The 27,182-nt window shown below is 41.1% G+C and overlaps 1 protein-coding gene and 1 long non-coding RNA gene across 2 annotated transcripts in view; one reads left to right on the forward strand and one right to left on the reverse strand.

Moving 5' to 3' along the window:
• LOC141740674 (uncharacterized) overlaps positions 1-4,330 on the reverse strand; it is a 42,453-nt gene extending 38,123 nt beyond the window's left edge. Inside the window, exon 1 of the long non-coding RNA XR_012586112.1 lies at positions 3,724-4,330. This is a non-coding gene — a long non-coding RNA (uncharacterized LOC141740674). The remainder of the gene's footprint in view (positions 1-3,723) is intronic.
• KCNK5 (potassium two pore domain channel subfamily K member 5) overlaps positions 3,489-27,182 on the forward strand; it is a 33,233-nt gene continuing 9,539 nt past the window's right edge. The window contains exon 1 of the mRNA XM_074579712.1: positions 3,489-3,883. Coding sequence (XP_074435813.1) covers positions 3,698-3,883 — 186 coding nt within the window. The 5' untranslated portion in view covers positions 3,489-3,697. The remainder of the gene's footprint in view (positions 3,884-27,182) is intronic.

The following is a 27,182-nucleotide window of genomic DNA, read 5'->3' on the forward strand; positions in this document are numbered from 1 at the left end:
TGTATTACACTTGAAAGCAATGTTGGGAGTGCCCACATTTCAATGGATAAAGAAAAGTGAAAGATGGCAGGCATCATTGAGAACAGAGCCATCAACCAGCCAAAAATAGACTTCCAAGTGAAAAATGGCACAGGCTTGAAGAGAAGCTTATAGTTCATACTCGGTACAACATGCAGTCTTTGCCACTACATGACAGGTTTCCTTTGCCCGAATAATGTCTTTTATTTGCTCCATCTAAAACATTTTGTGACGTTTATTCATTCATTTCAGGCTGTTCTAGGAAACATCTGTACAGCAAATGTGTCTTAGACATACAGCTTGGATGAAAGAGATTTCCTTTCGGACTGGACAGCCTGAAATAATGACCTATGCAAATAATACAAATGATTGATACTTGTGGTATTGCTCACCACAGTGCTATCTGCTGTTTCTCCCCTGATTTTTTAATGAGATTTTAAAGCCTTTGAGTGTATAACCCCAGCCTTTTCATTAACTGAGCTAGCATGAAAAGCTGTGGGGCCTATGTGGCAGGTGCTGTGGGTTAACAATAGGGGTACTGTTTAATCCAAGGGAAACAGAGAGGAGAAAAGGGCCATGAATAAAAGGATATGTCTTTTATGAGGTTGGGAGAGGCATTTTAGATCAGGAGGTGCAAAGAGAGGCCAACTGCAGAAAACATTCCTTCTTGCCACACTCACTTGGACAGCAGGATGAAATTATGCCTTGTAATTTGTTCTGCAAAAGAGAAAGGAATCAGAGAAATGTCTAAATGCAAGAAGTTTGTTGGTACTCAGAGGATCACCTCTACTTGTAGGAATAGCTGGTGATGGTTCCTTGGGGACTAAACCATTCTTCTGGATGGTGTGCCTTGCCAGGCTCACCTCTTAAACTTGGAGAAACACAAGGAGACAGTCTAATGAGCAATAGCATTTCAACACGGGGAAAAACGGTATGTGATTTACAGGTTTGTTTGTTTTTTAAACACTGACTGACTCAGTTACTGAGAGCACTCATTATACAACCAGTGATTGGGAGTTTAGAGTGGAAAGTCGAGATGTTGAATCAAAATTGCAAACAAACTTTCTATAAAATGCCTGAAAGTGGTTTTGCTCTCATCTGCGCTTTATAATTGCAGTAGGTTCAGGGTCATTCGTGTCTTTCCTTGTGCCTTTAAGATAGCGTTTCAGTGGTATAAATGGGCCTTTAGAGACAGATGGAGAAGAGTACAGTTTCAAAATTTAATCAAATACCTTCTAGTTACGAAGCACAGATGTTCAGGGTCAGGAACACACAAGTGTAATATTGCTATAACGTGTCAGGCTACTGATGCTGCTGTCAGAATAACCTAACCATTTGCAGGTGCCTCAGAAGGTACGAGGGCACCAAAAGGAAAATTGTATCATAGTTTGCCTATGGCAAGAGTTCTTCCTCAATACTTTCAGTCTCTTGCCATAAGTATTTACATACCTCACAGTTTTAAACTTTAATTTTAAATCAGTAGGTGAGGCAATGATGGATGCTCATGTTACTCATTTATGTGGCCAATGGCTTTTCAAGTTTTGCAAAGGTCTTGGGCCAAGTGATAACACCTGGGAACAATTTTCATGTGGTAATTACGTTGCGTGAAATTCTTTTCATTTTAATTAAAAGTTCTGCCTTACAACTTCATAAAAGATCCTAATTTTTGCCTTAACAAAAAAAAGTGACTGTAGTTTCTCTCTGACACTCATAATTTTTAAAATGTTTATTATGATGCCTTCTACTTGATCTCTCCTCTAGCACATATTTTTTTTTATTTACTACTACAGTTTGGCAATCCTTTTCTTAATGTTTCCTTTACATAACTGGGGAATCCCATGCGAAGACAGCGATGCTGATCACGTAACATGCTTGTGGATTTTGTGGTTTCTCCAGTCCTGCTTTTGGGCTGCCAGGAACCTCTTGCAGATGTATTTTCACTGAGCACTATACACGTTAGTAGGAAGGACTGCTTGAGGGCCATGTAACTTTCTGAGAGCAATCTCCCAAGACCATCCACTGAACATGATTCAAAGTTTTACAGATAGGTGTCTGGACACCTCCTAACCAAGGCAGTGCCTTTGCTGTCCACATGTTCTCCTTTTTATTTTCTCATACTTTGTTGCCTATTTTCTACTTGTTTCCTTCCTCTTTCCCATTCTCCCTCCTCCCATTTCAACTATGTCTGCATGAGAAATTTCAGCTGGCTCATCTCAGCCCCTTGGTGTGTGGGCTCCAGCTGACAAACCTATACATCCCCAAATCCATAGTGTTGATGCAGTTGATATGGACAACTGTATTTTTGAGTGATCTCCTGGGGGGAGAGGGGCTGGAGCAGGCAGAAAGTAAGCTACCCTCCCAAAAAATGGTATTTCTAAGATGAATCACGGCCGTGCCATGAGTCCTTTGCCATGGTGCATAACACGTCGCCCTAACCTGTCACTAACATTTTCTTTCCCTGACCCATTTAACTCCATTTTCAGCCCCATTCATTCAAGTCAGTTGGGCTGCCTGCCTTCTGCCTTGCAGTGTGGACACAGGGGAGTGTGAACGCGGAGGAGCATGGACTTGTGCGCGGCTGTAAGCTGCTCCTGGGAAGAGCTTCATGAACACAGCAAGCTTCAAAAGAGCTTCTTGAACTAGATGATCTCCACAGGTCCTTTCCAACCCCTATCATTCTGTGATTCAGCCCAGATGAGATTTTGAGCATCTTGTGGAAAAATCACTAGCTGGGGTCTCCATCTTGCTCCCAAACTCGCAGGCACACATAGGTACAAAATGCACGAAGGGAGGGAGAGGCAGTTCTCACTGTGGAGGATCTCTACTCCACACGCGTGGACACCACCTCAGGGAAGGGGCGAACCCCGCCGGCAGCCCTCCTTCCCTTCTCCTCAGGGCCGCTGCCCGCCATCCCCCGTGCTTCGCCTGAGCCGGGGGCGGCAGCTCTCGCCTTCTCGCCTCGACGACGAGAGACTCCACTAAACCCGGCGGCTGTAGGGGAAAAGTAAAACAAAATCGAGGGACGCGACCCCCTCTTCCCTCGACTCGAGGAAAAACACGGTGGGGAAAACAAACACGCCCTCGGGCGCAGGAACCAGCCCCTGCTTGGGGGGATGGCGCCCGGGTGCCGGGCTCACCTCAGCGGCCCCCACGCCCGCTCCCAACGGCAGGGCGGGAAGCGGGGAGGCCGCGACCCCGCTCCCCTTCCCCCAGGCGGCCCCTCACGGGCGGGCGATGGCCAGCTCCAGATCCGGCCACCGCTCTCCCGCCCCTCAGGGGGGCCGGCAGCACCCCGGGACACCCTGCCGGCCCTCTCCCCCGGCGGCGGCCCCGCATGCGCGGGCGGGCGGGTGTGTGTGGGAAGGGGGGAGGAAGCGGGAGGGCACCAAATTCAAATCGCTGCTGAGGAGGGAGGGGAGAAAACTGGGGGAAGGAGGCAGCCGAGGGGAGCGGAGCGGAGGAGGGAGGAAAGGAGGAGGAGAAGGGAGTGGGAGGGGAGTGTGGAAGACTCTAAGGGAAGGCGGCGGAGGCCAGGCGAGGAGTCACGGCGGACGGCGGTGAAGGCAGAGGTGTCGGGGAAGGACAAGGGCGGCTTCGGGCACCCACAGCCGCAGCGCGGGGCAGCCGCCCCGGCCCGCCCGCCGCGCTCCGCCCTCCCTCCTTCCCTCCCTCCGGCACCATGGTGGACAGGGGCCCCTTGCTGACCTCGGCCATCATCTTCTACCTGTCCATCGGGGCGGCGATCTTCGAGGTGCTGGAGGAGCCTCACTGGCGCTCGGCTACCGACGACTACAAGCGGCAGAAGACGGAGCTACTCAAGCAGTTCCCTTGCCTGGGCCAAGAGGGGCTGGACAAGATCCTGCAGGTACGACAGCGGGGGCTGCGCCGAGAGCGGGGCCGGGGGGTGCCGGGCGGCGGCAGGTGCTGCCGGGCGGCCCGGAGCGGAGAATCCCGGGTGGGAGGGCGGTAGGAGCTGTCGGGCTAGAGATGCAGCCGCTCCCCGGGAAAACCCGACCGTAGCCGCCTCCTCACAAAGCCCGGTGCCTAAAACCGTCCCTCCAGCGGGATTGCGGGGGAAAGCTCTTAATCATTCCTAACTACTTAATGACAGAGCGATTAAATGGGTCCGCGTTTCCTTCTTTCCCCCTCCCCCGAAGTGGCAAAGGAGCTGGGGGTTGATTTGGGCTCCAGCTGGCCGGCCCCGGGGCCCGGAGGAGCTCGGGCGGGGAGTGCGGTCCCGCCGGCCCCTGGAGCCAGCAGCCCTGAATGCGGCTCCTGTTCAGCCACCCAGGCAGGCTTCTTCTGCCTCAGTGGATGTTGTGTGACGAGGTAGGGAAGGTGAAGCCAAGAGTCTTGATCCTCCTCTGTTTGGGCTGATTTCCTTCCCCATCTCTTTTACTCTTTTTTTTCGTGCTGAATACTCGTTGTGTAAAAACAAAAAACCCCGCGTCTGAGGGTCCGGGTGCGGGTCCCGGAGGTCAGTCGGGGTACCCAAGGGAAAGGCTGAATGCCTGGCAGAGAGGGATGCTGGTAACTCTTGCCCTGTTACTTTTACTTGAGGAGAATGACTCCTTTCCAAGCCATAAGGAGTTCATAATCGTCCTGTCTTCGCTCATCTTGGCAGAACGCCTCTTCAAAAGTGATTATTAATCAATAGCGTGTATTAAATCATGAAGCAGTATCAGCTTGGTTTAGTGCCTTTTTATAGATGTAGTATCCAATGAAACGTGGTGGCAAGCGGTGATGAGCCATGAAAAATAGGCTGCCCAGATATGTGGGGCTCCAGTGGTGAGAATAAGTCATTTGGGACTTTATTTCAGAAATGTTTATGTTGACTAGATCTTCTGGCCATTGTGTTTTGGGTGTTTTTTTATATTTTATTTTTAAGTTCACTAAAAGTCTACTAAAATGCTAAAATACAGAACACTGGGAAAATGACTCATTAGTTCAATTGGTGTAATCAATACTGTGCAAGCTTAGAAGAGGAGATATGGTTCTTGATCCTAGAAGTTTGTGGTTTAAATTCTCTTTCTTCAGTTGGTGGCTGCTTTCTGTCTGCTTCAGATAGCAGAGCTTTCTGGTGGTAGTGTCCATATTGTTACCATCTTAGTACCCTGTTAAATGTGTTTTTGTGGTATACAGTGGAACGGGTGGGTGGAGGCTGGATGGATAAAGGGACGTTAGAAAGTGGAAGATATGTTATGTTTTTTGAGTATGCTTTTGCTGTTCTGGAATCTTACTGAAATCTTACTCAAGGCTACATCCCAAACCTGTTTTAACATCCTCAAGAGAAAACCCTTATTTGGATTGGGATGCATATTAAGCCTGACATGCTTTACTTACTGCAGCCATAATGCAGAGTTTAGATTCTGTCTCAATTCAGGGTGAAATTCATGTTGGTGTGAGGGAATTACTAGGTTTTGTTTGTTTTAGGTTTTTTTACCATGGCCCTTATCACAATTAATCCTGAAGCAGCAGAAAGATTGATCTTAACTTTTTTGTTGTCATTTTGTATTTTATTTGAACGGTTCATTAGAATAGACTGTACGATAGATAGAGCACACTGTAGAACGGCGATGGGTGCAGAAGCAGTGAGGAGAAAAAGAGTAGTATAAGGCAAACTATGACCAGATCAAAATACTTCGTTTGAGTATCCCTCCACAGCACAATGTGGAGGGCCTTCCCTCTTCAGTGCCTGTTAGCTCCTGGTGATATTTTCATATTCATGTGATTTCAGTTTTGCCTCTGTACTACTTCTAATCATACCTTACCTTCCATGTCCAGTCTTGCTGGTCTGGTGATCCCTCATAGATATTCTGTTGTCTTATTAAGTTAGCTAAAATGTAAGTCTTGCCTAGCTCTTATTTCACTCTTACTGGTAACTGGAAATTTCACTGCCTGCTTTCTTCCAGACTTGTAGTTTTGTTCCTGTTCTTATTCAACTTCTATGTGAGTAGTGATGGGAAGGAGTGGCATTTCCTGCAGAGGAGCATGGCAGGGTGAAATTTAGCCTAGCTGAAGTTAACTGAGGTGGGGGGAATCATGTAAGGACATCAGGGTTTCATCCCAAGTAAGCTGTAAAGTATATCAGAAATAGTCTTCATAGTTGTCCTTTCTCAAACACTATCCATGCCGCTTCTGTTGGGTTCTACTGAATCTTTAAAACATTACTAACATCTGTTCTCTTTTGTCAAATTCTGATTGTCCTGCTTTCACGTTAAGCCTCCAAATTTATTCTCTTATAATACATCCAGAATGTTGTTGGTTTGAAAATGTGCGTTTCCCCACCTCTGTTTTGTTCCTCTGAGTCTCTTCCATAGACTTCCTGAACTTTTTCTTGGGATTTTGCATGATTTGACTAATTTCTCTGCATTTCTCTGTTCTTGTGTCTTTTTTTTTTTTTCTTTTAAATGGCCTTCAGTCTTCATCTTAGAGCCTTTTCTCTCACTCTGTTCGCAATCCCCTCTGACGCTCGTCTGACTCTACAGAGCCACATTCAGCTTTGCTCTAACTTCACTGATACTCTTTTTAATATCCCCTTAATATACCCATTTAAAACACACTGGATAAAGATCTTCAACAAATATCACCAACTATAGAATTTTAAATAGTTAGTAAAAGGTAAGGATGCCAAGAAACGTTCAAGTTGAACTAACAATACCAATTTTATTTCCAGAAGCAGCCTGAAAGGTGACAAGGACTGACTTATTCAGAGACCGATCTCTCTGCTGCCCTTGTTCCCCACCCAGGTTAGCTCATGTGTTCCTCTGAGTCTAATGTTAGCTGTAAATGCAATGGCTACAACGTTAGATCTGTTGTGCAGTCTTAACCACTTAAAAAGACAAGTACGTTATCAGCACCGATTCTCAATTCACATACAGACTGGTATCTCTGTAGTACCGGTTTAAGTGATTATTAAGTGGGCTGTATTAGGTCAAATACTGTCTAAAACTTATAGTCTGTAATAGAGATTTCACCACACATTACAGTATAAACAAACCGCAATAAATGTTTTTTGAAATGTATTTAACATGCTTCCAGAAAACTCACAAGCCGAGTTACTGTAGAATATGCTAAAAGGAAAGCCTTTTTCCCCAATCCTAATAGAGAAATGCCTAAAAATAAAGTTGTTTAGAAACAGCTTTTAGAAGTCTCTTATATGAAGAATCCATTTGCTTTTGATTATTCTAAGTACCATATTACTCATCATAACTATAACGTGTAAAGAACTACTTAAACTCTTCTTGGAGTAATGCTACTTAGACCCTGATGTTAAAGGTGACTCACTCTGGACAGTGTATAGGCTGGTTGCTGCCTGCCCATGCTCTTCTGGGTAAAGCTGATTGCTCAAATGAAAATGTGGCTGAGATGCTTCACATGACAATTTCTGTAGGCCTCTGAAAACACTCAGCCACAACCATGTATTGACACAAGGAACCGTGTAATTTCTCTTTGCTATGTACAGTTACCTTGGAATAGAAATGTCTCATAACACTGTGGAATATCTGCAAAAATAAACATTTTTAATAGTGACGTAACTGCCATATTTATCAGCACTGTAGAATCTTAAAAGTAGTGTAATGCCTCTGCCTGTTGATAAAAGTCTGTGGCTTGTCCTTGCAACTTGCTGCTGTGGCCTGAAGTCCTGCGACTTTTTAGGAAGAAGGAGGAGGCTGAGATCCACAGTGATCCTTTGTCTCCCCTGCAGTAGGAATGAGTTTTGGAGACAGAAGCAAATGTAAGCAATTCAGTCATTTCCCTCTTCTCCAGTTCCTTACTTTTACTCTTTATTGCTCCATCCTGATTGTGAAATATCAGTTTAATGATAAAGGAGCTATTCATGCAAGGACAAGCCCTCTTGACCATCATGTCACTACCCACATGAGCAAAAGTTTTCAATGCTGGGCCACATCTTATTTACTGGGATGTCTCTTTTATTGGCCCACCACAGTCATCAAAAAAATTAAATGCTTCCCATTGATAAACGTCAAGGCTGGTGAAAAGAAAGGGAAGAATTTGAAGATGAGTGAAAATGGTTACTTTCAAAACAGCAATAAAATGAAGAAAGAAACTGCTGGCTCCATTTAGGAGAAGCAGACAAACATACTGAGTATGAGAACAAATAAAGGAGGTCTTTATTTGAAAAGCATACAAGACTCTAAACAGGCTGGAGAGATAACTTTAGAAACCTAAATGTTTAGACTTAAAGCCCAGTGCTGTGAACAAACATTTAGAAGACGTTTAAGGAGAGCTTCTGCTAAGATATACATGGCACACAGGGGGGTTGTGCTAAAGGAAATAACAGTTAAGTGGCTTAATAGTTGTTTCTCCCCTGTGTTTTTTAAAGCCAGGATGTCTTCTCCACTCACAAATACCGACAGGTGCATTTACAGGAGTTTGGTTTGTGTTTGAGGATGCTGAAGTTTGCTTCTAGTTTTGTTTATTCTTGGAGTTTGTCAATCTTACTATGAAACTTTAAAAATATTTGCTTATTCTGAGCACCGTGTCCCACAATGCTTTACATCCAAGCTGGTACCTCAAGGTTCAAATCTGTGCAATACTATTGAGAGGGTTTGCAAACTATAGTTTTCTTAAAAACTCAAGCTAGGATTTAAATCCTTTTCATTACTTCAACATTCAAGAAAGAGATTATGGCTGCTTCGTGGGGTGATGTGTTTTCCAATGTAAAGTTAGTAGGGCCGTATTTTTCATAATCTTTCCCTTCCTCTGTGTTCTTTAGGAGATGCGTAAATGAGGTTCTAGACTACTAAGGCTTGTTTGGTTGATCTCTAACATCCTGATCTCTTCCATCTAAGGTATTGAAGGTGGTGGGGGAAACAAATAGAAGACTGGATTCCTTAGTTGGAATACCAGATGAGCTGTCCCTTTCAAGAGTAACACTTCTGCATGGGCTGAACAAAGTAAAGCTGATGAGCTATCAGACAAGAACAAGTGACTGCCAATGGAAAATCTTTGCCAATGGAAAATGTTAACTGCAAAATTAACAACTACATCTAATACCTGTCCTATAAAAACTTGACAGTGTAAATTAAGGCTTATGCCTGAGAAATAGGTATTGCTAGTTTTTTCAAATGTATATCTTTAGTTATGCACCCTCTGCATTCAGAAGGGATGAACTGAGATGACCACTGTCCACAGTACTCTGGCATCTCAGACTATAAGTTATGGATATTGCCACCGCTGCGTCAGGAGGGGAAAACTGAGTATAGGCAGTACTACGTTGCCCCGCAGCTTTTCTATGTCTGTTTCTACATGCAAAATCGTCTGTAAGCAGGCATGCTTTTCTGTTGTGGTTTGGGTTTTTTGTTTGGTTGTTTTTTTTTTTCTTTTTCCCTGTTTAACCATTAAATTATTTAAACTTTCTTGGAACATGGTTAAACAAAACCGATAGTGCATACGCTGCAACTTTCTGCTGATGGAGCAACAGCAATCGATGAGAAGTTAGAATTTTCCTGGTTTCTTTTTTCCTGCTATGGACTTAATCCTTGAGTGCTTGTGGTATGTTGTCTTTCTGTTACTTTAGGACAGAATGTTCGTATTACCTGACGTGTAACCTTCTGCTATTAGGTGTGTTTTCTGGCAAGCTCTCCTCTGGAAACCATGTCACGCAAGAAGATTTGCAGGTTATCAACAGCTCGTTGTCCTATAAGATCTAGGAACCCCTGCTTTGGTTCATGCTGTATGTATGATTATTGCAAGATACCTTCTGTAGCCAGTGAAGAGACAGTGAATGATGACTTTGTACAGATTTCCTTATTTAAATTGAATTGTTGATTTTGCTACGAATACTAATTAAAAAAAAAAAGAAAGTATTGTTTTGCTTTTCTTTGAATGCTGTTGACCTTCAGAGCAATCGCATTTCATGCTGGTATTGCAAGTAGATGTCAACATCATAACATACAACCAGAAACCAGCTGGATTGCAAGTGGCAGTCAATAGTCTGATTAGCAGGGGAGCAAGTGAGAATGCTTTTGCATATTGGTGCTATAGACCTGCTGATCACAGTGCCTGTAGTTGCAAGGATTTTGTTTTGTGCTGATGCTTGTATGATCCTATGAATTGAATGCCTATGAGCAAGTAGTTAAATTTCTTCATGGAGTACGTCTTTAGGTTTTGTTTAGTTCAAAATGAGTTCAACTCATAAGCTCTGAGTCTGCTTTTTAGTATGAAGAAAAAAACCCAAACAAAAACCCCAAAACAAAAAAAAAATACCCAAACCATGGTAGCAGGGTACAACTGGAAGAGTTGCACTTAAAACACCACTGTGGTCACACCTGAAGCTCTTCATGGTGCTACAGACATCCTCAGGAGACCCACACTTAGAGGCAGATTGAAAGCCTAAAATATGGCATGCAATACACACTCTACATTTTTACTAGCTCTGTTTATTGAAGGGATGGCTTAGGCTTGAAGGCATAAATTCATCTTCATTTATTTCCTCGCTTTGTTCTGATTCAGGTTCTTCAACAGCACTGCCAATTCTAGTGTTACTAGCTCTTTTCTTTAAGACATCAAGTTCTTTAGCTGGTAACTTCATGCTGGCAGTCTGTTTTCTGGGTCCACCCATCTTATTTTATCGTGTCTTTTTATTCGCGATCTTAGATATTACTGTGTTAATTACGTACTTACCAACACTTCAGTTGTTGGCAGGAGAGATCCCTCTCCTCACCACAGCACAACAGTGTTGTGTGAACTCTAGAGGATCAAAGGCACTGTTAGGTGCAAAGTAGCTTCTGAAATGTTTTAAACTCAAAGCTTGTACCCTGTTTTCTTAAGAGAAAGAAACATGAGTGATGAAAAGGGAGGAGGAAACTAATAATAGGCTGTATGTCATAGCCTCTGTTGAATTTGAAATCAAGTTCCTTTTCTAACAATATGTGTATTTGCAGTGTTTCTTGTGATGGACCTGTTTTTCTAACCCCTGATCTGGGATCGATTGCTACAGATCAGCCTATCTGTAGGAATATATTTCTGCCTTAATGAAAAGGCAGATGCGGATTGTGATTGAGCAAACTGGCAAATACTAAATTGACTTTGTTTTGTGCCGACATCTTACAAATATTGTGTAAGCAGGTTCCAACTGCTGAGAAACAAAACCCAGACCTGTGTGTCTCTTTTGAGGTTGCAACAGGTGCAAAAAAAAAAAAGTGCCGGTTGGACCTATCCCAGGTCTCTGAACTCTGATCCTTCTTAACAGCAAAGATATCAGTTATGTAACATAAATTTGAATTCTAAAGTAAGTCATAAGATTGTCAGATAATGGCAAGCTAATGAGTGATAGCTAATGGAACTTGAAAATAATTCTGCAAAGGGTTTTGAAGGTCCTGAGGTGGAAAGCATAGTCAGATATGATACAGGTTTTTTTGGTGGCTTAGTTAAAATACCAAATCCATCAGTGATGACTTCTGTCTGTGACCTCCAAGTGCTCATATTGCTGCTCCTCTTTCCTACTTTCAACTGACTCCAAGGGAGTAAAAAAACTTTGGAGAAAAGTTACTCAAGAATCAGGTGTGGTCCTGTGCTGTAAGTACGCTTGTTTTGGCCTATGAAGGATGTGAGGCTGATGAGTCTCCTCCAGGCACCAAAGAAACAGGGGAGGTGTTTGGAGCCAAGCAGCTGTATGAAGAGAAGGGGTCTAATCAAACTCACTGGTGATACTGACTTCTCCCACAGCTTCTCTTGCATCCGTCTGGCTGGAACCCTCACCCTACCACGTGCTTGGCTGTTACAGTTGCTGCTAACCAGCTTCACGGACTGTAATGCAAATATGTTAAAATCAGGTTCAATAGTTGAACTATGATAACTTGCCAGTTAAGTTAGAATTTCAACCTTCAGGCCTGTGTTAAGTGGTGTGTACGTGACTGCAGAGGGCAGTTCTGTAATCAACGCTTGCCTTGTTGGCACAAGGGATTTTGAAGGGCATTGGGGTTTATGTTTAGAAAATCATTTTATATCTTACTGGCATCGGTGCACTCTGAAAGCTTTTCAGCTGTGTTGCTACCAATTTGCCCCTTTAAAATAATACTTCCATGTTTCTGACTTAATTTTTTTTTTATGTCTTTTGTAGTAGAAGAGAGAAAGAATGAAAAACTTTGAAGTTGGTTCTATTGTAGCAACAAAAGCAGTCGCTAACTTTTTTGTGTCTCTATGTGATTTGTTACAGTAATACTAGATTTTCAAGGTAGTATCTTAGCTGGATTGTGACTGTAGGATAATTGCACGTTTTCATGAAGCTGCTACAGTCTCTGTGAGGTCCTAAAGCTGTCGACTTGATTAATGAAATGAGCATAGATGTCTTTATCTTACATTTAAGAGAAGTAAAATATAGTTCACACTCTGAGAGTGCCTTGGCTTTATGTATTAAGAGTGCTTGCTCAGTTCTGCTACAATTAGACAGTTGGTTATTTGGACAGATGTTCCCACAGCTGTGGCTGCTAGTGTTTCCTAGCAGAGAAACACTGCAATGAAGTAGTTTCACACTAGGCATTGGCTAGGTGCTTTCAGCTGAATTCTGTGCATCTTTCTTAAGAAAATAATCTCACCTGCTTGAGGTAACTGCAGCTTTTCTGTGATTTTGATGACTTTTTGAGCATCTTGTACACTGAGCAGCTTTTCAGCTTGAGGGTTCTCTACTTAGCAATGTGCAAATGCTTCCCCTGCCTCAGCTTCTAAGAAGATAATAGATGCCTGCTGAAGGGTTAGAGATGTCAGCTGCAGGAAATCCAGGCTAGGAAGGAAGAGCATGGCAAAGAGAAGACAGCAACTATAGCGCTTCTGCCACTGATCCTTCTTCCCTTTAATACAGCAGCAAGATAGGAGAGTGGTTTGGCTTTCAGACATCCTCAGGGATGGGACAGTTGAGAAGTGGCAGGGCACAGAGTCTGTTAACTACCTGCCACATGTCAATGCTGTACATTATTCTTTGCCTTCAGCTTGCCTCATGTTAGATGTTTAGTAGTGACCTGCAAATATATGGGAAACTTTATGGATCTGGAAGTGTGCACAGTTTGGTTGTCTTAAAGTTGGAATAACTTTAAGATATAGTTATTGCTTTATAACTATAGAGAAAGGCAAGCATAACTTGCTTTTTTGCTTACTCAAAACACTTTCTACAGGATATATGCAACGACTTGTTTACTATCATCAGTTTTTGCCCAGGAACTGAATGTCATATGGGATTGAAAAGATTATTGAAGAATTATTGAAGCAGTATCTGCTCTGCTTTTTGTTAAAGTTACTGCTTGGAAGCTCTCATGGGAAGAAAGCCCTTTCTGTTTACTTAGTAATATAGTGGTGAACATAATAAAATAGCAGAAGATTGTGTTCCAGTGTGCATGTTTTGTGTGTGTGGTTTTTTAATGTTAAATGGGGTTTGTGTGTATGCTGACATAACTGTGTTTAAGAAATATTCTAATGCATAGGTTGCTCTTACTAGCAAACTAATGCTTTTACCAGTAATTCACTTACCCAGCAGAAGAAACAAGATAGACTGGGCAAGTTGTGCCATTACAGGTCTGAGAGTGTCTAGATCTGACTGTTTCCCAGCACGCTTATCCTAGTTACTGATCACGCTTCTTCATGTCATGCTGTAACTGTGCTGGCAGATCTCTATCTATGTTTGAAAACATTTGTCCAGAGCAGCTTCCGCTCCCTCCCCAGTCCTCCTCAAAGATCAGTCTTGAGCTAATCTAGTGCTGAAGGGATTTGTAGTAAGTACCATAACAAAATTCTGTTTTAGCTTGAGCCCTGGATAAAGCTGAATACATGGTAACAGAAATCTCAAAGCAAACGGTGTTTCTGTGTCAGGTTTTCCCCCCTCCTTACTCCCCTTAACATAAACCCATCACCTTGCTATTCATACAAAGCATCCTGTCCGTGTTGGTGTTGGAAGCCTGCCTTGCCTCCTCCTCTTGCTGTCTGATGGACTAATGGAGGGAGACCAGCATGGTTGAGGTGATGTGAAGTTTTCGTTTGGCCCTGGAAACCTTGTTGTTTGTTTGCCCTAACAAGATGAGTTAGCAAAGGTTCTACCCTCAAAGAGTTACTAAGCCAACAGTGTGACTCTTGCTCCTGCTCTGCAGTTCAAAAGTCTACTTGATTAAAAATGTCATTATACTTAGTACTCTGCTCCACCCAAGCCTAGTCATTTTTAGTTTTGTTTCATTGATTTGATGCTGTTGTGAAAAAAAGATTTTTTTCATTCTAGCATGTGTAAGTTTACAGAACTGTCAGACAAGTAACAGTTGTTTTACTGGGACCTGCCTCTTTTTTTTTTTTTTTTTAATTGTTTCTCCTTAAGATAGGTTGTTAAAGATGCATGATGCTACTAGTACGCTTTGGCAGCAGCTTCTAGTTTGTCTTCAGAGAATTAAGACCTTTAATGTTGTATTGAAATTTGGGGATGAAATACAAAAATGCTTGTGAAACAAAAAGCCTTCAACATTTCGGTCCTAGCTACTGAGAAACAAACTCCAAACAATTTTTAGGGTGTTCTAACAAAGTGACTTTCTGTAAGTTTCTTAATCTGAAGCATGTTTTTATGCATGGCTATAAATGGGAGAGAGCATAATATGCTTCTCAACGCAATGTCAACTGAGTTGAAAAGCTTATTTAGGCCTCTGTAACCAAAGTTGTCAAGCTTGGATCACCTGTGGTTTGACTTGTCCTAATGAACTATTCTTATATACTGAAAGCATGGGGGGCAGGGGGGAAGCTTCATCTTAAACTCAGCTTCCCCTTTTACTTCTCCTGTGTAGTATCAAGGCTTCTCTGTCCAAATACTCCAATTTATACCATTTTATGGGTGGGTGAAAATCTGCAAAGATTAACTAGATTGCTGGGTTGCTGCTCCAGGTCTTGAGATCTTGTTTGAATACGAGGGGGGAGCGGGGGGGAATTGCAACACCTCAAAGATATGGTCAAACCCCTCCCCATCTAGTAAATTAATCTTGGTAAACTGTTTTTATTGACACTAGGATTGTTTTGGTTTAATTTAAATCTACTTAAATCAATTGCAGCTAAACTGAAATATATTATTTGGGAAACTGAGACTGCTGCATGGGTTAGCATCTGCTTATGCAATAGGTACCAACTCTGTTGCAATAGTCTCCTGTAAACACTGTCTGGTTCTAACCCTGCCTAACGTAGGTCACCAACTGGTGTGCAGGCTTGATTAAACTCTTGACTCTTCTGCTTCCACTTTCTTATCTCTAAAATGGGGACAACAGCATTTTCCAAAGCCTTTTTGAAGAGGAGTTGGCTACATTAGTCACCGTGTATGTATTCAGATAGGAAGAAAGCCTAATCTGCTATTATAGATTATTCCAACTTCTTAATTTCAGCTGATGCAACATAAAAGTTGTTGAAATACTTTTTTTTTCCAACCAAGGGAAAGTGTGTTATAAGCATGTTGGCACAGAAGCCCTCAAAATTAAGCTGTATTAGTGAAAGCTATGAAATTGTCTGATAGGTTTTATTTCTGAATGAGAGTAATTTGAGGCCAAAGAAAAGTTGGGGCACTCAGCATCTGCAGAACAGCTGCAGTTCTCATGCAGCAGTAACCTTTAGTTAATTTGTCTTCAAAACATGTCTATGTGGAACTTGGGAAAGTGAAAAGGAAACAGTTCTATAATTGCATTAATCACAAGAGCAAGGGAATGCTGGTAAAGCACTGAATATGCTTTTCATCAAAATAGTTTATTAACTAGTTCATTTAACTGGAATCCAGTCCTGAAATTAATAGGGGAAAAAATCCATATCAACTGTTAAATTCTGTAGTCATGATCTGCCAAAGAAGCCAGATGCCTCTTCAGAACTGTTGGTGTTTACATCCATTGCACATAAGTGGAAAGGAGAAATACAGTTAAGCAGCATTAGTTCATTCAAGCATAGGATCTGCAAGTATCACATATAGGTAAACTTCAGCATTCAATTCTGCAATGACAAAATAGTTCCAGTTAACTAATTTGCTGATTTATGAGTTTCACTTATTATTTAACTCTGCAGAAATCCACAAAAAGGAAGTAACCTTGTTGATCTCTTTCCATTAATATCCCTCACATTGTTTGTCCTATGAATTATGACTTATAGGAAAATTAACTGTCCATGCTATACATCATACACAAGTAAATCTTAAACAGTGCATGCTGTAAAAATATTGACGTGCCTCCAAGAGGTTAATATCCCTACAAATTAGAACTTTTTTCCAGAGGAAACAATAACACCTATTTGTACTGCAGAATGGAAGTAGAGCTCCATTTGTTCAAATGAGTTTTTTTTTTCTTACGGGCTCTTACCACCTAAGTATCAATTATGACTTGACTTCACGTTTCATTCTAAAATAGAACATATTCCAAAACTTGGGGGTTTATTGCAGAATTAATTCATTCTCTTATTACAATAGTCATCTTTTTCACATATCTGGGCTGAGAGGTCACTAATAAAGCGTGTTGCTAGCTAGTTGTTATGGCAAAGAGAAGGTTAGCAGCAGGACAGCAAGGGCTGGTAGTGAAGGGAAGCTTAATCATTCAACTGTAATGGTTCAATTTCCCACAACCCCTCAAAATTCACCATGTAGCAGCTTATGACCGCTTGATTTCAAATCAAACAGTGGCTTTAAGTTCTTCTGTGCTTTCTCTTAGGGGCTTGATTTCATTTCTAAGAATGAAAACTGCCAATATAGCCACGAGAGAGATCATTATTACACACTTAAGGTACAGCAACAGCAACAAATATTTGTGAAGACTTGGCTACTCACAGTTTTTCTGTCAATGCAATGTGAGTAATGCTGGCTTGGCCTCAACTTGCCTTGGTAAGGAGGAAGGAGTATGTGCTTAGGTCCAACCTTGTTTGGGCTGAACATGCTTTTGTGACCTTATTCTTGAATTTACTGCGTGAAAACTGAAGCCTCAGACTTGGGGCATTCCTTTCGGTAGAGGTAGTTTGGGAAAGCAATGGGGAGTTTCCATGAGGATGGGTGAAAAAGGCAAAACACAGAACTTGTTGCAGACCGTGAAATCAATAAGCATTATCCAAATCCCAGCTGGGCAGAGCACAACAGGTTTCCACAAACACATGTACAGAGTGTGAGGACTCTTTAGAAAACGCTTATGTGTCTTTTGACTGAAAATTTCTCAAACTGCCTATTTTTAAAATACTGTTTTGTAAAACGGAGGTTGATGACGGCAAGCTGCAAGGATAAATGTAACTCTTGCTTTGCTTTTTACAAAACAAAAGATCAAAGAGCTACCCTTCTTCACTCCCCTCCTCCCCACATGTCCACCTCTCCCAAGTTGTGTAGCGTTTGTGCTGCAATCCTTGATTACTGTTGTGTTTCCATTATCAGCTGGGATATTTTCATGCAAAATTTGCTTAATCTGAACAAGATAGCTCATGTGTTATGTCTGTAGCTGTAGACGTAATAGCCATCTGTAAACCTTCAGTAGGGCTTTGTACAAGTGCAAATGATCATTACAAAATCACTAATCTTGAGTTGTACTTCTCTTAAATGGGGCCTTAAGATGAGGCTTCACAAAATCAGTAGGGCAATGTGTCCATTTTGTAGAACCACTAGTGTACTCAGTAGAGGAAATGACATATTTTATGATGCTCAAACGTTATTGAAAGACCTTTTTAAAGTCTTGCTAGAAGTCTGCCAGGAAAAAATATAAATCAAGCTGGTGCTGCAAAAGTTTTGTTGTTCTATTTATCAGTACAGTTGTTTCTTTCCAAGTAATTTGTTTTGCTCTAGCATTTATCTCTCCCCTACTCTGCATCAGTCCTTGAGGAAGAACTCCTGTGTGCTTTTGAATGGTGCCACAGAAAACGGTGAATTTGTTTACTCTTTCTCACAACTTCTGTCTGAAGAACTCTCTTAGTAAGAGGATTTTACTGTAGGACAATAATATGCTCCCCAATGCATTATAATTGTAGTAAGGATTTCAGATCCAAAATCTTACCTGTAACACCACACTGTAGAAATAGTTGTTAAACTAAACCACTGTTAGGCTGGATCTTGCTTTAGATGGGGGAGGTGGGGGGTGTGTTCATCTACACTACCATGCTGAATGTTTTGATTTGATTTGACTTTGATTTGCATAGGTTGAGAACCTGTTTTAATTTACAGCTTAATTTCATTCACACTGAGGTTTTTTGTTTTGTTCTTACACCAAGACTGGGGTTTGGTTTAAATGGATTTTGTGATCTTACATTATAGTTTCTGATTTAGTACAAAAGAAATCAGTGCTATCCCCTCTTAGCCTTTATTTTTGCAGTATAAATTGCTTTGGCTGACCCTAATAGTCTCCTCATTCTTCTAGCCTTTGTCTGCCACTTCCCATTTCTTGATGGAGTATGACCAGAATTGTAGAAATCGCGACAGTGCTTTGCAGAATGACGGCAAGACATCAGGGAAGGAATTTCAAGCATCTTGCAGTTCCTTGAAGTTCTTCCCCTTTTGTTTTTATTGATGTGCTTCTGTGGTTGAGATGCCTAAATTGTATGACTGGACTGATGAGATATAATATTCCCCCTTGCACTTTCTGCTGTAGGTTATAATAGCACTTTTATGGCAGAGAATGGGAAAGGAGAGGCAGAATGAATTGCAGTGGGTGACTAGGGCATTTTAAAAGCTGTCTTTCAAAATAACCAATTTTTGAAACATGGTTCATTAAGATATGTTATTCATGAAACTGAAGTAGTAATGATTTAGTGTACAATTGGCCACGACTGTTTGTAGGCCTCTCAAATCAGCTGAGCAATAAATGTTTGAAAAAGTGTTTATATGTTGAAGGCACGTCAAAGTCTATAATGTCACCAGTACCAAGTACATTACCCAAGTACATGGGTAATATGAATGAAAGGTCTGGTGCCATCCTTGCTAATGACTGAAATGATACCGGTAAAGGGATCTAAAAGATACAGCCAGTGTGCCAGCTGATGGCTCTGTCGTTACGTTTTATTTTAAGCTTACAGCACTGCTGGGGCTTATCACAACCCATGTGCTACCTGTATAAAACCTTATCTTCTCAAAATAAAATTGATGACAAAACCTATATTGCTTTCAAGGGCAGTAAGGTCCAATTTCAGGATACAGAATTCCTGGACCTCTGCTTTTACTTCAGGCTAATCAAAGGGAGAGATTCAGTTCATAGCATAGACTGAAGCAGGCAATTGCAGAAACTAGATACATTTTACTCTGTATTTTGCTACTCTGTTCTCTCTTTTGGGAGGATATAATTCAACTAAGTCAGATGGTTTTCCAGTGGTTCCCTTGTACAGGCAGGCATTTTCTGGGTGTTTTTTTTTTTTTAAACAACACCCTTTCCTGGAACTACTGTTTTTCTATTAATTTTCAGATACTGCAGAAGTTGGGAAGCTAAGAGGGTTAAGTGGTACATTTGTTCCTCGCCCACTTGTTTGTCCCACAGGAGATAATTCTCTTGTCATGTCAATGGTGATTATTTCCCAGGATATTTTCCATTAACTTCAAAACTCTCAGCCCTTGTTCTCCATGCCAAGGGACAAAAAAAAAAACCCAAAACAACCAAACCCAACAAAAACAAAACAAACTGAAAAAGAGTGCACTTGCATCTTGGGAAGTGTCATGTCCTCAGGCAAGCTCTCTCAGTTAGGTTTATTACTCAGCTGTAACTTTCCATGCAAAACTCAAAAATACCAATACATTTTGTGAAGCTTGTGCTCATCTTGGTGGGAATGAAGAGAAGATGGTGCTAGTTACCAGTGCTGATTGAGCAGGTAATCTTGCAGTACATTACAGCAATTCTAAGACATTGTTTCTCCAAGTAGAAGCAACCTTAAGGACTTATTGTACCTAGAGTAGAATTCATTGCTGTCATCAGTATTTACATCTATATGAACTACTAAAATGGTCAGCACATGTATATCTGGTTTTATTTGAGGGGGGAGTGGGTGGAGGCAGGGGGAGGGAGGAGAGAATAATATTCAATATATCTAATGCTGGCACTATAGAAGTGCCCAAGATATTTATCCTCACTTCTTCTGTATCCTGTTCATGCTTTGTCTAATTTTGATCATCTTTCAGAGCAGGGAGTAGCTGGCACAATTATTTACCTTCTCTGTTCCCAAGCAATAATATGGAATTAATTTGGCTGTAGACTCACAAATTGTTTCCACTGGACTGTGTCCTGAGGCCTCCAGACTCATAAATATTAGCCACAATTAAATTTTTTATGAGACTTTCAGGTTCAAGCATGTATGAAGATGGCTCTTTACATCTCTAAATTCATGATTTATTGCATGGCCTTCAGATAACAAGCTAAAACCCAGGGTGGAGGATGTATCTTCTAATTTTGCATGTAAAAACCTTTCCCCCCCTTCTTGTCTCTGGCTGACTAGAGCTATTTCTGGTTAATAAATTGAGATTGGGCTTGAAAAGCATGATTTCTTCTGACCATTATGGGTTAATTAATAGTTTGCCTTTCCAAAGGATCACTTAATCTGGTTAAATTGTAATTGAAAAACAAGAAAACAAATGAGCATTTCAAAGAATGAAATAGCAAGTTTGATCTGGGACAATTTGATCTCTGACAAATGTACCTTCTCTACCCTGTCTCTTTTAGCCAGCTAGGAAGCAAAGAGAGTAAGAGAACACAGCGGCAAGAAGAGATGAGATGCCTGTAGTACTGTCGTTATCAGCAGGTTAAACAAATTATTTTCTCTCTTCACTGGGTTGTCAGTGTCAGCAGTTATGGATTAAGAAATCTCGATGCTCGGTCCCTGTTACAAATTTATCTTTTCAATACTGTTCCCACACACACATTGCACTTGCAAAAAGGTAAAACGAAAGCCAGGAGCAAAAAACAAACCAACTGAAGTGCCCAGATTTATTTAAGTCTCCACTCTGTTCCTTTTGAGACTCAGTCCATTGAAGAACTTCCTGGTTGTTTAACATGCATAATTGGTGGTGTGTTAAAATAATGATGCCAGAGGGGGAGAAAAAAGTGCTGTCATCAATGCTTGGGAGAAGGTGGGAGAAAACTCTCTTCCACTTAGCAGAACAACAGAAAGAAGGTCTCTTCTGCAAGGTCAGGATGGAGTTTTAGGCCACTAGCCAAATAAAGGTAGAGACCTGCGACACTACTATCTTTTCAGTTTCATTTATGATGGCATTGCATCCACACGCAGGTGCTTTTGAAAAACTTCACCCACAACATTTTTGGAAAGTCCTGGAGTCTGTCTGCAGTAGTATGATAACCCATAGTGAGGATGCTCTTGTTAAATCCTCTCTGTACATACAGGTTATTCTGGGATTGGGTAGTGTGAATTTTAAAAAGAACAGCTAACCTGATATAATTTGAGGCACACATAAGAATTCATTGGCTTATTCAACAAACTGTCTCTTTTGCAGAGATATCCTAGAGCTCACTGTTGAGCAGTTCCAGTTTGCTTTGGGATATTTCTGTGTTCTTCCTCAGTTCTGAGCACCTAAATAAACCTCAGATGAAGTTTCCTCAGAACTACACTAAATAGCAAATATTTTCCAGTTTAAAAGTATGTGTGTAGGGCTAAGGTGTGGATGCTTTCTTTGCAGCAGAGTGATGCAGTTATTTAGTCAAGAGTATTTTCCCTCTCTTGAAGACCACTTCTGTGTTCTGTAGAATCTTGTACGCTGAACTGTGTTTAGTGCTCTCATCTTCAGGTGTTCTTACTAGATAGTCTGTTCTGCTCTCCTGGCTAATCAGTAAAATTATCAGTAAAAAAGCAGCTCTAATCCATGGCTTTCTTCAGAGCATGTACTTAATTACTTTCATTGAAATCTGGTTTCAAAGTCCAGTACAAGGCAATGTATCCCACTCTGTGCTTTTTCCACCTAATAAAACTAGCACGGCTGTGGTTTTTGTTTTGTTTTGTTTTTTTTAAGTGCTAGGCATATTGAAGTCTAGGAACAGGAGTTTCCACAATACTTTACAAAAAAAAAATTAATAAAGCATTGTGATAGAATGGCCTAATTAAGAAATTAAGACTAAGACACATATAAAAAGCTATCTGGGTGTGCTGTATTCTAAATTAACAGACAGAAACGATGTCTGGTTTACTGTCCTGTTGCATAACAAAACTATGCAAAGTGAAAACCAGGCATGTATTTACGTGTATTCTTTATATATCAGGCTTAGATGCAGGGACAGCTCTGTATGAAGTGGCATGTGCTGGAGGCTCTATTAGGTAAGAAAAGGTATGCTTAGATGGAAGTCCAAGTTGCTGACAGACTAAAGTTAAGTGTAATGAAGGGAAAGCAATAGAGTGTCTTGGTTCTGTAATTCATTTCTGCATTGAGAAGCACTGTTGCACGAATAGAATGAAACACTGAGAAGTTGCCTGGGTAAATGAAGAATCAACAAAGTAGGTAAACTTTTTCTGCAGAGCAAGTTCAATCTTATTTTATAATCTTTAGGATAAAATGTGGTATTTACGGTACATTTGACCTATATATGTACCTTTCTATTTTGTATGCTAAGATATTGGTGGATCATTTAAAGTCACTTTTAGCAAATTTAAATAAGTTTTATAATTGGCTTCTTAAAAAGAAACACTGATATGTCGAAGCAGTTAAAAAGAAGAGTTGAGGATTACTTAAAGCTCTCCTTTCTCTGAAGACTGGAAAACTGACAAGATAACATTCTATCTGCTGTATCAGTAGGAGTGTGAAAATACCATTTCATTCTGGATTAAATCTTGCTGTTGCTGGAAAGAAAACCATCCCCTGAAGTATGTAAACCCATATTTTGCCAGGGTTTTTTTTTTCCCAAGTGGTAATTTTCAAAAGTTTGCCCTTTGATAGGAACTGTATTTTAAGACTAAACTGTTGATTGAAAAACGCAAAATATGTTTTTACTTGCAATAACACTTAATTCAACAATTTTATAAATGCAGCGTATGACAGCAAGGGGAAAAATTGTCCCCTGTTACTTGTAGTTGATCTATGTAGGAATGTAAACACTGGGACTAACACTTGCTTTCCAGGGTTTGATTTTTATTTTTGTTCTAGTTCAGTTCATAGATAAGGGGAAAGGAATCCTGTATACCCGTATTGATCTTTCTAGCTTTTCGGGTAATGTTCATATATGCTTTTGGTTAGGTAACAAAGCTACATCTGTCAGCACCAAGCATGAGGCTTGCAAGATTTTTATTCTTTTAGAAGTCGAAGTTAAAATTATTCCCTCAATGACTATTGATGTTGGACTAGATGATCTGAAAAGTCCCTTCCAACTGAGGCAATTCTATGATTCTACGACTACTTCCTATTTTTTGCCTGAGTTTCAACCTTGGCCTTGTGGTAGGTGGCTACTGGCCATAACCCCCTTGTGCTATTAGAAACAAGCTGTTTCTGCCTCAGATTTTACAGTTGTTAAAATAGACTGTACAAGTTCTAGGGTTAGTGAGAGTCTTGGAGAACCTAGCAACTCTTGGTATAGGCCAGCTGGGAAGAGGTGCTGTGCGCAGCGGTTGGATTAACTCCTATATGCTCAGTTGATCCGGAATCAGACTTGTGTAGTCAACTGATGTCCTCTTTAACAAATGTGGAATTTATTAAATCCCACCATCCTTCTCTAATGCAGGTGCTGCTGACTCATATCCTGCACCTTGTGCCCCAACCACCTTCCAGCTCCACTCTCAGCGTAGGTCAGTAAAGGCCAGTAAAACGTTCACAGGTTAGCAAGGCACAAGGGTGTTGCCTGTTAGACTCAGACAATGTGGTTCACTCGTCTTATTTTTCTTTCTACAAAAAAGGTCGCAAACTATTCCCCGCCGAAGTGAAGTAGGAAATCCAGGACTCAGCTAAAAGACTTCTTTTTACATCTGGCGTGGTTCTTGTCCGGACAAACATGAAATTCATATTGCAAGCACAGATAATGCTGAGAGGGAAATGAGAGGTCAGCTATCCTAAGTCCTGCTGGTTAGCGTAGTCCTGCGGAGACTGTCAAGTGGCTAAGGCAGCCTGAAAGGCTTGTTCGCTTGGCCCTGTGCACTGGCCCTGGTCATATGCCAGCACGTTTCAGTCAGCTGGGAACTCGGAGTCCAAGTGAGCAATCAGGATAAGTCTGTCATTACATTAGGAATAGGGGTTAAAAAAAAAAAAAGGGATAGCAGGAACCGTGAGTTTATGCTTTTCTAGTGACTTTGGGCTACTCTGGAAGGGTGGGTAGTTACTACCATCTTCCCCTGAGAACTCTGCCTTGAGCAGATTACATGCTAAATGTGCCAGGTGCCAAGTGGCTGGCAGAAATATGCGTGTCCAAATAAGATGCCGCTATTTTATATTCTAGGCTGTGTTTTTTTGGTATTCTAATCCTGAAAGGATTTTTTTTTTCTCTCCAAGAAGCGATGAGCTTTGATTTCTCTGTGCGCAAATATGTGTATAGCAGCCCTCCTAAAGATGACATTGGGAGTAGCTGCTCTTTCTGCTGCCTTGATGAAATCATTTAACCTTATATGTATTCATTCATCTTCCTGCAGCTCTGCCACGTTGTGTCTTTGGCTACCAAAGTGAGCATCGTGGCACAGCAAGGTTTTCTTAGCAGTAGTGCAGCTGTCTTCAGAAGTGAAGGCTGGGAAGAGAGGCGAAATATTTTAGTCTCAAGAATATATAGGTTAATATGAAGGTTTTGGAGAACTCAAATAGAAAACTTCAATAAATCATTACATGTATATACCTCATATATCTAGACATGAAAAGTAATTGGGGAAAAAAGGTTTCTTACTCGTTGGTAAAACCATTAGTTGCATAGTTGGCTTTTCTTTCCCTTTCCTTACCCAAACCCCAAGCTGCCAAGATACTCTAGTGAGGAAAATATTTTCTCTGATGGGCAGTATCCTCCATTCAGTCAGGACACATTGAGGAGGGTGGGGGGAAGGCAGTTGGCTTTAAAGCTCTTGGTTTTTCTTTTTTTTTTTCCCCTCTTTCTTCAACTACTATAAATCAAAACAATAGATTATGGCATTTATTATATTAAAAATATATATATATTTTGCTTAACAACTAGATACGCAAACTTACTCTATGACAGCTATCAGCCAGGATTAATATATTCCTAGTCTGACTGTGAATCTACTATTTTTGATCTAGCTATAAAGGACTTACAAATTCATACTGTGCCTGTGAGATAGCTGCTTCTGCTTTTAATACGCAAGCAGTTGTCAAAGTGCAATATGCCAACATGGCAGGAAACTTATGGCCATGGCCACTGTGTTGCCTGTCTGCATGATGAGTCTTGAGGAAGTTGTTCTGTCAATCTAGGTGTGACCACCCACAGATTTTTTTTTCCTTCAAAAGGCATAGTGACTGAGAGGGTTTCATTTCTTTTTATTTACATGTAGTCCTGAGACAATATTATCTAGGTCAGCAGAACTTTGTAATGTATACCTGACCTGGGAGTCTTTAACATGTGACTCAATTTGTTATTATTGGAAAGATAAACATTAACAATTAAATATGTTTTGATTGCATTTAAAAATCTGATTATTATTTACAGCTGACTGCTACTGTAACGTTATAGCTGGAGCCAGAAAGCCTAGGTAACTGCAAAAACTATGGGGGACAAGTAGAAGGATGTGCAATTTTCATGGCATGGATTTTCTTTTTTTCTTATTTTTAAAGCAATTTAGGAGTTACTTTAAGCCTTTTCTTGTTTTGAAAAACGATGCAAAATGTCCATACAGCTTCTTATTTGCTTCACCTATTTGCTTTGCTCTGCTGCTGCTGGATTTGGTTATAGTTGAAATCTGCAGCAGTCTAGAGTTTCACCTGATACTATAAATGTAAACCTTATTACTCTGGAAAATTTTATTATGATTGGCTAAATTGTCAGTAACGTATGTACCTATGATTAGATAACTACTGCGCAGTTTCATGATTTCTTCAAATTGTATAAAAATTTTGGATGTCAATGTGAAAAGAGATTGCTGTTGAAGCTTTATTCCTTGTAATTCTCAGTGTTTTTCTGTGCACTAAACCTTTAAATCTTTGATAAAAAGACTTGCAAAAGAAGCAAAATTACTCCATATTCCTTCAGAGTCAGAAAAGGGGACAAAGCCTAGGAGTCTTGAAAAGGTGCATCAGTTATTGCTTTAATGGACTCTACTTTTGGATGCAGCAGCCAGCTGTGATTGTCCTTTATGTACATGGTAATACTCTTGAGAATAGAATGAAAGCCACTGGTTTCAGGCTTAATAGTTCAATTACATCTCCTTTCTTATGGAGAAACACTTAGGAAAAGAGAATTGTTCATGCCACTGGGAGAAGCTTAAAACTACCGTTAGACTTGTGTGTCAGATCTCCAGGGAATGCTTTGAATAACTTTAGGAGGCTTCAGCTCCTTCAAAAGAAACCTGGCACTGAGCAATATCTGGCTGCTGTTGTATGTAATAGGGTGCCTGTAGGGCACGATCTGTTGTTCTAACTTATATAGCCTGTTTATTGTCCTGTGTCTTTAGTCTGGCCTATCTGTCTCTCTGGCCATAAGGAGAGGGCCATAAGGGTCCAAAAGGACCCCAGAAGTCCTTTTTCTTTCCTACTGCTCGTTGTTATCAGACCTAGCTAGTCCTTGTTAAAGTGACTAGGATTTCATGCCAAATATGAAATTATTCCTACTTGATATGCAAAACCTGTATCACAGCTTTCTTGCAGTCCTTTAGCTCTTAGAATAGAATCACTAACCGCTGCGTGGATCCATGCACCAGTACGTGCTGGGGCGCACCCAGCTGGAAAGCAGCTTTGCAGAAAATGACCGGGTGTCCTGGTGGACATCAAATGGGACATGAGCCAACAACCTGCCCTTGCAGCAAAGGTGGCTAAAAGGTATCCTGGGCTGCGTTAGGCAAGGCATGGCCAGCAGGTTGAGGGAGGTGATCCTTCTCCTCTACTCTGTACTGGTCAGACCACGCCTGGAGTACTGTGTCCAGTTCTGGGGTCCCCAATACAAGAGAGACATGGGACATGCTGGAGAGAGTCCGGCAAAGAGTTACTAAGGTGATCAAGGGACCGGAGGGGAGGGTGCTGTGGTCGTCCTATGAGGAAAGGCTGAGAGAACTGGGACTGTCCAGGCTGAAGAAAAGGCTCGGGGGACCTCATCAAAGTATATAAATACCTGAAGGCAGGATGTAAA

Source organism: Larus michahellis, chromosome 3 (assembly GCF_964199755.1).
Source record: "Larus michahellis chromosome 3, bLarMic1.1, whole genome shotgun sequence".
Taxonomy (NCBI): Eukaryota; Metazoa; Chordata; class Aves; order Charadriiformes; family Laridae; genus Larus; species Larus michahellis.